Genomic DNA, 12,125 nt, shown 5'->3' on the forward strand with positions numbered 1-12,125 from the left:
ACGACTAAAGAAGAGAGTAGTTTTAGTCTTGTTCACCAATTGGCCAGAAGCAACCTCATACCAATCAAGTAATTGTTGAATTTTTTGACATTCAATTCTGTTAGCCCTGCAAAATAGTAGGCAATCATCTGCAAAAAAGAGGTGAGTAATCCTCGGGCCCTGTCGGCATAGAGATAAGCCCCTAATGTCCCCATTATCAGCTGCTTTGTTGAGAAGTGCATTTAGCCCTTCCGCACAAAACAAGAAGAGAAAAGGGGACAGGGGGTCACCCTGCCTCAAACCCCTAGAAGGTCGAATGAATCCTTTTGGTTCACCATTTAAGAGAACGGAATAGGTCACAGTAGATACACATTGCATGATCAAAGCCACCCAAGACTCTTGGAATCCCATCTTCAACATTATTTTTTCAAGGAAACTCCACTCCACTCTGTCATAAGCCTTACTCATATCGAGCTTCAAGGCCATAAAACCCTCCTTACCTGAATTGAGAGTTTTCATATAGTGCAATGACTCAAAGGCAATTAAAATATTATCAGTAATAAGTCTATCGGCTATGAAAGCACTTTGGGCTTCAGAGACTATAGAATTTAACAAAGGTTTAAGTCGGTTTGCAATAACTTTACTGATAATCTTATAAAGCACATTGCACAAACTGATAGGTCTAAACTCTGAAACACTTTCAGGATTACTCACTTTTGGAATAAGAGTAATGAATGTGTGATTAATGGATTTTAGAAGATTACCAGAATTTAGGCAAGAAAGGACAGCTTCTGACACCTCTGGACCAATATGTTGCCAAAAGGTTTGGTAAAAAAGAGGCGGCATTCCGTCAGGACCCGGGGCCTTCAAGGGAGCCATTTGTTTAATGGCTGTGTCAATTTCTTCCATGGTGTACGGCCTCACCAACTCAGCATTCATTTCTGCAGAGACCACCCTCTTAACTCCTTCAAGGACTCGGTTAAGATCATGAGGCTGTGACTGGGTGAACAATCTAGTAAAAAACTCCACAAAAATGCTCGAAACAACACCTTCATCAGTCTGCCAAGTACCTTCAGAATCTTTTATTCCTTTAATGAAGTTCCTTCTTTTCCTTTGGGTTGCCACTCCATGAAAGTATTTAGTGTTTTTATCTCCCTTTGCCACCCACTATGTTCTAGCTCTCTGCCTCCACATTTTACTTTCTTTCTCCAACAAAATATTAAGTTCCCTTCTAAGATGGATCACATTCCCATAATTTCCACCGTTGGCTGCTTCCTCTTCAGCTTTCCATAATAACTCCTTTGTCTTGGCTAATTGTCTCTTTACACTACCAAAGTGATCTTTGCTCCATGACTTGAGCATCTTTTTACACTTCTTGAGCTTCTTTGACACCTTAAACATGGGATTGCCTTCTTGTTGAATTTCCCAGGCTCTTAGGACAGTGTCACTGCATAACCTGTCAGCCAACCACATCTCTTCAAAACGGAAAGGTCGCCGAAACCAACGTTGTGACTCGCTATTGGGATCAAAAACCAGCTTAATGGGACGATGATCTGATGAGAAGCAATGGAGATGGCGAACTAAAGCAGCCGGGAATTTTGCTAACCAATCATAGTTGGCTACTCCCCTGTCTAACCGTTCCCATATTAGGTGACCATACCTTCTACTGTGCCAAGTAAACTCAGGTCCAGTGAAGCCAAGATCCACAAAACCACAATCATCTAGCACATCCCGGAAAGCTTGCATCTGGTCATGTGCTCTGATTCTACCTCCTCTCTTTTCTTCCGTCCAGAGTATTTCATTAAAGTCGCCCATACAACACCATGGCAAGTGCGGTTTGGACCGTAACATCCGTAACATACTCCAAGCTTCCTCCCTATAGTTTGTATTTGGTTCACCATAAAAACCGGCAAAGCGCCATGCCTCCGCCGTCATTCCGTTCACCACAGCATCTATATGAAACTTTGAGAAACTGTCCATCCACACCGTCACTTCCGACTTCCATAAGAGAAGAAAAATATTAAAATCTAAAAAAAAAATTGCAATTTGGTGAAACCATTTGGCGGAACCATGGCTTCTAAGCCCAACTTTTATTATATATTGTCGATGATATTGATATTGATTAATGATTTTAACATTTTCTGTAAACAAAAAATGGTATTTAGATATAGGTTTCAATTAACTCAATTAGTAACTCTGTTATCTCGAATAAAAGATTTATGGTTCAATTTCCACTAATACCCAAAATTCATTGATGTCTTGACCTAATAATAAAGAGCAATCACTATAGAACCATAGGTTTAATATATAGTATTAATCATATCTAAAATAAGAAAAAAATAAAATAAATTTAACATTGAGTTACGTACTTATTTTAAGGTATTTAGATAATTCAGCCAGTTAACTCTAGACTTTTACTTTCATAATATTTCCTCTCTTGCGCAAATTCCTGCATGTCGGATTGGAGATGATCTTCCTAAACTCCATTTTCCTTAAAAGTATATCTTGTTAAGTTGTCTATGGTTTCATTTAGTGATTTAAACCTACTCTAGATGTGACCATATATAGTTCCTAGGATGAAGATCTAACCAGATTCTCAAAGTTCAAGCATTCTCAGAGCCGGCTCAATAGTGAAAGTAAATGATGCGGTCGCTTAAGGCCCCAAGGAAAAAAAAAAAAGCCCCCAAATTTTAATCAATAGGGTTATTTTTTTTTTCATTATAATAGTATTAATTAAGCCCAAATATTAGCGAATAAATAAAATAACTTTTTTATCAAATGAAAAATGAGAGAGAGAGAGAGAGAGAGAGAGAGAGAGAGAAATGCTATGTTCACAATATTTTTCACAAAACTTTCATAATAAACCCTACGTGTTAAGTTGTTACAGGCTATTATTGATGATAAAAAATTAATTTCATTGATGAGTTCAAATTAAAACCAGTAACAACTTACTATCTAGGATTTGTTGTGAAAAAATTATGAATGTAGCACTTCTCAAAAAAAAAAAAAAAATGCAATACACAAAAATTGACAACATTTTTTATAAGTTGAGTTCGCAAACTTTTACTAGTTTTTATCTAAGTCCATCACTTTTTTACTTACCACTATTAATATGCCACATCAACAGGTGTGAAAAGTTGTCAAATTTTTTGTCTATATAAACTTTGTAAAAAAAAAAAAACTACATGGTTCATGTTAATTAATAGTAATTTTGCATCCAAAACAAGATAATAGAGTTAAGTAGTATTTATTTTTAATAAAAAAATTATATTTAAATATATAAAATGTCTCAATTTCAATTTTCATTATAATAGTATTAATTAAGCCCAAATATTAGCGAATAAATAAAATAACTTTTTTATCAAATGAAAAATAAGAAGAGAGAGAGAGAGAGAGAAAGAAATGTTATATCCACAATATTTTTCACAATACTTTCACAATAAATTCTAAGTGGTAGGTTGTTACGGGTTATTCTTGATGACAAAAAATTAATTTCATTGATGGGTTCAAATTAAAAATAGTAACAACTTATTATCTAGGATTTGTTGTGAAAATATTGTGAATGTAGCATTTCTCAAAAAAAAAAAAAAAAAAAAGCATTACACAAAAATTCATAACATTTTTTATAAGTTGAGTTCGCAAACTTTTACTAGTTTTTATCTAAGTCTATCACTTACATTACCTTTTTACTTACCACTATCAATATGCCACATCAACAAGTGTGGAAAGTTGTCAAATCTTTTGTCTATAGACTTTGTAAAAAAAAAAAAAAAACTGTGGTTCATGTTAATTAGTAGTAACTAGTGGAGGGCCTGCACGATGCGCAAATAATGTTGTAAGCTTCTATATGAGAATGTTATGTAGAATATGGAACATATGTTAAAGTAATAACATGAACATATTTTTATCTACTAAAAAAAATTGCAATTAAATTTTTTATTAGAATTATACCAATGACATTTGCTAATTAGTTACATGCTGCATCAATAGAATTTTTCATTTATCCACGACTCCACAAGTTGTAGATGACTTCAATAAAACAAAACTCACTTGAAGTTAAATAGGGGCACCACCAATTGTACTTGAGCCAAAAAAATTGAAGTTACATGCTACATCAAAACAATTTTCCATTAACCACTACAAAAAAATTGGGTTTAGGGGGCGTTTGTAACGTAACATTTATCTTCACCTCCACAAATTACAAATAACTTCAATAAAAAAAAATAAAAAATAAAAAATAAAGGAAGTAACAACTCACTTTTAGGTAATTAGGGGCAGTACTAAATGTCACTAAACAACTATCACAACTTGATATAAAAGGAAATCAGAAACCTCGACATCGAAGACATGTACCTCACAATCTTTGTCTGAGACCCCAACATCACCATTCACATCCAATGGAGCAATATCCCTCTACTTGTGAACTGCAAACACAAACATCAAAACACATTGAATTGTGCCCACAACTAAAACAATAGTACCTATTCAAAATAAGTTTGACATTAAGTCCTTAACATTGACACAGTAAGCAAAAAAAAAAATCAGAGAGCTTTAAAAAAATCCATGCATTCTACTTTCATGGCTTCCATTACTACTTAGAACCAACTCAGCTTCTTCCTAGGTGAGACTTTATTCTATGTGGAGATTTATATAATAGTAAAGTAAAATCACAAAAGTTAAAGTTAAAGGGTAATTTCTTCCTATTATTCATTTCTATTAGGGGCTGGCCAAATGAAATAGGAGGTATGTTATCAAAATCAAATTCTAAAAAAAAGAAGGAAAAAAAAGGGCAAAACACTTAGGCATTTTAACAAACACTTTGCGTGCAAATACCCATTTGATATTCAAGTAGACAACAGAACTATTTAAATAATAAAAAGGAGAGAAGAAAATAGAAGGCAAAAAATACCTTGAGTTTAGCAAAGAAGGAATGAAATTTGAATCTGATACGTATCAGATTCAAACTTCATTTGGGTTATTCTTAAAAAAAAAAAATACACCGGTTCACTTTTCTTTGTCTAGCGAACTATAGGACTATAATAGGTTTTTATAACATGCAAATAATGGGAGAAACTCTTTGATTTCAGGGAGAAAAAAAAAAGAAAAAAAAAAAAGAAAAAAGGAAGAAGAAGAAGTAGTGGAAGAGTCCAATACTGAAGTCCAAAAGACTAAAAACGTTGAAATCTTTTAATCTTTAGAATTGATTGACTAAACCGATCACTACATTGAGACTACAAATCCTAGTTTTGAGATGAGCTAAACGTGAGAACAATCAATTACTATCATCTAAATGTGGGGACAATCAATAGAGTTACACTGGACTGTAATTTGCTCTAATTTGTCATCTTAATGGGCTTCTTGCCTTTAATGAAGTTTAAAACGCCAGCCCATGTTTTGAAGTATAGTAGGATGAGTAGGAAGAAAGTTAATGATTAAGGCTGAACATTAAATTAGAGTGCCATATAGTTTTGGAGAATGTTGTACATATATTATAGCACATCACTTACTATAAGAACTTAACTATAGCATATATATAAACAAACAAACAAAAACAAAGCACAAACATAGTGTTTTTTTTTTTTTTTTTTTTAAACCTTGACAAGCCATCGATAATCACAGTTTGGTTTGAGGTTCTATGCCAATCCATCTGCGTAGGATCATTCATAACATCATTAAAAGACTACATATAAACCTAAAATCCATTTAATTTTGAAAGGAAATATTTCAGAATTTTTTTTTTTTTTTTTTTTTGAGATGTTACTTTCTATGAAAGCCAAATAACTTTGTCCACTAACCATCATAATTAAGAATAATGTCACCCGCTAACCACAAGGATCTTATTGCAGTAGGAAAAACCAATGTAAGAAAAGAAAAATATCTGCTTATGATTACAATGTAATGAAAACACATTAAAACAAAGAGAAAAACCAGCAGTGTTGCAAAACAAACCCAATACAAATATTCATCAGTAAACATGCCTTTTTCCTTGAGACGGGTCTTTCCAACACTTGGTTTACTGGAGTTAATTGCAGGCTGTACCAAAGGAATCAAAATGATACATAAGCAAATTTCGTTGAGTGCATATTTAAGTTTATCAAATATATAAATTCATATATGTTATTTATGGGAAGAACTAAATACAAATTGAAGGAGTTTTTGAACTTGTTAATTGAGTTCATCGTAGGTTAATCTCATCTACATATCAAGATGAGAATGGACCTTTTTAATATTGTAGAACATATGGAAGAATCATACTGTTTATCAATATATATGAAACTAATGACTTTAAGCACAAAATACCTTGGAGAGTGAATAGAGAATGGTTTCTAATCTTTGGTCACAATGAAAGCACAAACACCCTCTAGGGAGGGTCCCATTTGATATATGTCAAGGAAAGCCAAAAACTGTTTGAAGAACTGGAAAGATTAGTACATATATCATTAGAAGAAACTTTCAGCTGTCAAACTATCAAACTCCATTAAGCAAAAACGTAAACGTATGTGAACATATACAGAAACATATTAAGCCAAAAAGCTGACACTATGAGATTGATTTGAGAAGATACTTCTAGCGCTTGCGAACATAAAAAGAATCATCCTGGCTCTCAACAAATTAAGACGCAGTCTTTTCTTTTGTAACATCAAATGTGGAAAGGGTCTTCACTACTTAGTCTAGAATAAAGATCTGGTTTTCTCATCAATATTCAGTAGTCAAGAAATGAATAAGAAACTCACAAACCACACTTCATGATAAATATAGCAACAACGTTAAGTCTTGCAGCAAATCTAAAAACCTATACACAAAATTTACTTTAATTTTGGTTAAATAAAAAAAATTTACAAATTACCACATATATAGAAGTCTGTAGCACTCTAAGAAATTGAATCAAAGGATTACAAACCACCTTTCTTAGAAAAATTTAATTAAACACATTACATGCAACAACTTTTTCTGTTCATAAAGTTGATCTTTCAAATAAAATAAACAAACAAAGGGATTAAAAAAAAAAACTGCATAAACATAGAGACAGTACATTCGTATTAAAAGGAAGAAGAATAATTAACCTTCAATTAAAAGCAAGTTAGGTCTAGCCTTTGAAGATTATTCCCTTAGTATCTGTGAATGTCTTAGGTTCATTTCACTTATAATAGATGAAAACAGGAACGTAAGAACAGTCATGTTAATTATGAGGAAGACAGAGAGGTTGGCAATTTGAAACAACTAAATCTTGTAGAAGAAGAGGAAGCAACAGCTAAGCTTTTGAAGAGAAGACACAGAGTGGAGTCCTACGTAGCACTGCACATTGTGCACAATGTAAATGCTAACAGTAAAAAAAAAAAAAAAAAAAAAAAAGAAAAGGGTTAACACGATCTTTTGGGTAACAGTAAAAAATGTATTTAGGCCCTTACGCATTTAAGCCGCCTCTGAGCATTCTTCACCAATTTTTCATAAGATGAATTGCCAGTCAACAAAGTCTGAAATTTGAGAGGTTCGTGGAAGGAGAACCAGGCCCCAGAAGTGTGCAGCTAGATAGCACTGAGGTTGGAAGCAACAACAAAAAGGTGAAACACAGTAGTTTTAGGGAATGCCATTGTCCATTCATCCTTAATATTTTGATAGCCGACTCAACAGTTGCATCACGTGAAAAAATTGTAACAAGAAAAAAAAAGCTATTTTTACTTTCTCAAATAATAGATCTAAAGTCACAAAAAATTTTATTTTCTTTATAAACCCAAATAAATAAGGAGAAATTATCATTTATCATCCTAATCGATGCCTCATATTACATTTGCCCTTCTAAATTATGGGAATGCATGTATACTTAGCTCCACTAAACTTTTACATCCTGCCAAGGGCAGCTCTAGGATTTTTGTATAGGGGGTTAATAAGAAACATCAATTATATAAAACCTAAAACAAAAGAGACTTGAATATATCAATTTAAAAAAAAAAAAAAAATGAAATTCTACAATTGTCAAAGTGCAAAAGTAGCTCATAACTCTATATCAAATCAATCCACACACTTACAGTACCAGTAAAGAAACTCAAAATGCTATGGCTTCCAAAAAAAAAAAAACTCAAAACACTATAACCCATTAACCCCTACAAGCCCCCACACACGGTCAGACTCACTCGGCGACTCAAAAATCAACTAGTCAACTACAAAAATCAGAAGAACACTATAACCCCACACACACTCGGTCTCAAAGATTCAAAACTCAAACAAAAAAATCAAAAGACCATAACAGTATAACTCCACATCCACTCATGATGATTCACTCACACAGATTCAATGAAAGAATATATCAAAACACTATAAACACACTCTCACAATGAAAGAAAGAGAAAAATAGAGAGCTGAAAAACCAGATCATGCGCGGCAAATCGTGGAGGCTACACAATGACAGATTTTGTGTGTAAATCAAAGGCAGCCTTTTTCCCTTACACCCCACTGATTATTTTTCTTTTTAACTTGGATGGAAATTAGACTCCGGTACAAGTCATGTGACAGCTACAAAGGTTGCATATTATCAAAAGACCAAATTGCCCCGTTTTAAATTGTTAAAACATCGCAAATCTCTAGAATGCCCTCCTCCCTCCTCTTAGCCCATACAGTAATTCAATATTAATTGGCAATCAAACACGGCTAGAAATTATTATTAATTTAACCCAGCTGGAGGAAGCACAAGTGTAACTCATAACACAAAGATCATGAAAGTAGCAGCACCAAGAACTTATTTAATTTAGGAGGAAAAAAAAAAGAAGATAAAATTGTAATAGATTTGGATTGAGTGGAATTTTAGATTTTAGACATTAAGACCTAACTCATTCAATAAAATGTTTCCAAAACTTAACTTGTGTGAAAAAAATTATTGGTAGTATTACTGTTTTGACAAAAAAATGATAAGATATTGTGTTTCATTAGACATGTAAAACCATGAGACAAAGATGAAGCCAAAAGGCAACTTCCCTTTTTAAGGGGTAATTCTAGTACGATCTAGTTTTATATACATTTTGTTACAATTTTACTATACAATTAACAATGAGGTGTGACAAATAATTGTGAATTCATGTAAAAGTATTAGATAATCAATGTAATCTACCACGTAATAAAAAATAAAAAATAAGTAAAAAGGTGGGACTAAAATTATTTCTTTTTAATAAATTTGAGTTAAGACCGCATTAAACTCTCCTTCCTAAATTTTTAGGGCCCATTGAAAGGGATTAAAATACTCTCTTTTTTTTCTTTTCTTTTTTAAGTGCCATGCAGTAGGGCCATGTCTAGATATAGGAGAGAAAAATATATTTTATATTGTTTGGTTGGAAGAGAAAATAGAAAAAAAAAAAAAAATCTTGGTGAGGCCTATTTCTTTTTTTTCTTTTTTCTTTTTTTGGATCTACCCAAAACTTATCTTCCCAGTTTGGAGTGATTGAGAGGAGAGAAAATCAATAAATCTGCCCCTCCATTCATTTCCACTGTGTACGCACCTAAAGTTAGTTTTTTCACTTTTTGCTTCTCTTTTAATCAAAATAGGTAGCATTTCTTTTTCTTTTTTTTGAGGAACAATAGGTAGCGTTTCTTAACTCTACAAGTGTGGAGGATATTTTGTACTAGTTAGTTTTGTTTCAATGAAAAGAAAATAGTCATGTATAGCTTCTAACCAAGGGCTGAAAGAGATCTTATTACCGAGGACCAAGCTACATCACAACACAACAATTCCATGCTAAGAGAATCACAGCGAGTGGTAGAAAGTTTTAGCCCGCCTCTTTGGCCTCAAATGAAGATGGGATATTTGGCAAAGTTTTTAGGCTTGGCCTCAGTTTCTGCAAACTTGCTTCAGGGTTTCTCAGATGGTTAAGAGATGCATTGGAAGCTTTAGATGCGGGAGGGGATTTGCATCTTTCGCAATTACCATAATCTCATCTATACTAATACAACTATACAAGACATGGTCAGGGCATTGGAAATTGATGGGGCTTGAGTTGATCTCAAATCCAGAAATTATTATTTACTTTGGGCAAGACTATTTTCAATTGGGCTAAACTTTCTTTTTTAGATTCTTTGGGAGGGCTTGTGGACTTCGGAAAAATTTGGGGCCAAGTTTGATGGTTCAATTGGGTTATGAGAGTCTTTAGGTTCTTGAATGTTAATAATTTTGGATGCAGGTTAATTTGTTAAAAATAGAGGGGGCATTAGAGGGCCAATTTTGTGAGTTTGGGCTTTTGCTTTATTGACTATCTCCTCGAGAAGAAGCCATTCAGAATTCAAAAGTACATGGGAAATTTGGTGGGCATTCGAGTATTTAGATCAATCTCTTTAGATTTTTAAGTAAACTAATCCAAAAACTCTAATTTTTCTATTGTAGCAAGGATGTTTTGTATGCACACATATAAGAGTCAATACTCTATTTTTTTTACTACATTTTAAATATTAGTGAAAAAGAAAGTCTAAAAATGCGACAAAATGCTAAATATTTTTCATTGGTAAATTTGAACATAATATTATTTTATTTTATTTTATTTTATTCAACTTTAGCTATAGCTCAATTGTTGTGAAAATAATGTACCATTTTGTTGTGTTTTCGCAATACTGCTAGTCAAATTGTCAAAAAGTGAATAAATTTTATGGTTCCAAGAAATATTACTGTTCATCTATCATTAAATAGTTATCAAAACCACACATCATGATGGTAAGCAACTATTTTTAACAATACGTGTCAAAAATTGTATGAGAGAACATAACATAAAATATATATATATATGAGAGAGAGATTGATTTTTTTTTTTTTGGAGTAGCAAGAGATAGTAACTTGCTCCTTCTGGTGAAGTAAAACTCAATGTTAAATTATTTTGGTAGATTGTTGAGACTAATGCGTAGACTTTTTGTGGTTTTTAGCTATATTTTTAACTTCAATCTAGTTTATTGAGACTAATGTGAATGCTCTTATTAATTATTATCTAATTGGAACTTTTGGATGGGATCCCTAGTTTGCTACCAAGGACATGAGTGGTATGATGGTAAGGTTTAGGAATCTTCGCATTTAGTTGAGAAAGTTTAAGAATGCAACTTTTGTTACAACTCTAAAGTGATTGACTGTGAGTAGTATAGAAAAAGTGATAGATTCATGTGAAAATAATTGTTCATCACTCACAATTAACTATTTTTAAGGATAAAGTTTAGTTATAAAATTAGTTATAAGCTAAGGATACAAACTTACAAAATATCTTTTTATTGGAGGTGAATTTTGACAGACCCACCATTGGATTACATCTTCTTTTTATATCCTTCGTGCTTACAAAATTTCAAGAAAATTAAAGATCAATAGTTATGTCACCAATAAATTGTTTAAATTGCTAGTTTTTGTAGTTTAAATTATGCATAAAATATAAACTTATAGATCATATAGTAAATAAAATTCATTTGACACAAAATTTGATGTGTATTAAGAGTGTAAAGAACATATAATTTAACGGTTAAATTTTCAAAATATGAAGTAATATTTATTTCATTGAATAAGATTATAGCCTTAGACTACAACCAATTTTATATCTAAATTTTGTCCTATTTTTAATATAACTTTGCTCCATAAATAGTCATGAAGATGGGATTGAGCAAAAGCTATTTTGACATGGTGCCATCAAAGCTAAATATAAGGAGCATTAGGGGTGATTGATCTAGGATGGTAGCGAGAAGACCTCATGGTTGTAGTATGTGGAAAGGCATTTTAGCTTGTTGGAAAATATTTCATAATTTCATATTGATTAGGGTGGGAAATGACAATAGTGACATGTTTTGGCATGATGTGTGACGTGAAGATCAATCTTTGCAGGTCTTGTTTCCAAACAAACACTCCATTGCAGTGGAGAAGGTTGCATCATTGCATTAGTTGATTATGTTTGAAGAGGATGGTAGGAATCTTTGATTCCATAGGGATTTCCATGATTGGGAGCTAGCTAGGAGTGCAGTAATTGATGGTTTACTTTACTCCAGGCTGATGGTAAAAAGGAATGAAGATTGTCTAATTTTGGACTTCAAATGGGCAAGGGGAGTTTAGTGTGCTCGTGACGCACAACTCACTCCCATCTTCACTTGTTGCTGGGGAGGCAATAGTGTTGTGGCAGGCAACAAAGAATTGCATTATGTGA

General features: G+C 32.8%; 1 protein-coding gene across 5 annotated transcripts; it reads right to left on the minus strand.

Moving 5' to 3' along the window:
• Window positions 1-783: 783 nt before the first annotated feature.
• LOC115983160 lies at window positions 784-8,411 on the minus strand. Of its 5 annotated transcripts, none has more exons than XM_031105782.1 (5): window positions 7,389-8,411; window positions 6,280-6,383; window positions 5,929-6,012; window positions 4,333-4,403; window positions 784-1,977 (listed from the first exon to the last, which is right to left on the minus strand). In XM_031105782.1, the coding sequence occupies exon 5, from the start codon at window positions 1,957-1,959 to the stop codon at window positions 1,147-1,149; it is 813 nt and encodes a 270-aa protein (XP_030961642.1). In that variant the 5' UTR covers window positions 1,960-1,977; window positions 4,333-4,403; window positions 5,929-6,012; window positions 6,280-6,383; window positions 7,389-8,411; the 3' UTR covers window positions 784-1,146. The 5 variants fall into 5 exon arrangements, 4 of the variants coding, with proteins under 4 accessions (XP_030961642.1, XP_030961643.1, XP_030961646.1 ...); XM_031105783.1 differs by having other exon boundaries at window positions 6,280-6,395; XR_004089897.1 differs by lacking the exons at window positions 784-1,977; window positions 7,389-8,411 and adding an exon at window positions 7,044-7,269 and having other exon boundaries at window positions 4,095-4,403.
• Window positions 8,412-12,125: the final 3,714 nt, after the last annotated feature.

Source organism: Quercus lobata, chromosome 4, assembly GCF_001633185.2.
Source record: "Quercus lobata isolate SW786 chromosome 4, ValleyOak3.0 Primary Assembly, whole genome shotgun sequence".
NCBI lineage: Eukaryota > Viridiplantae > Streptophyta > Magnoliopsida > Fagales > Fagaceae > Quercus > Quercus lobata.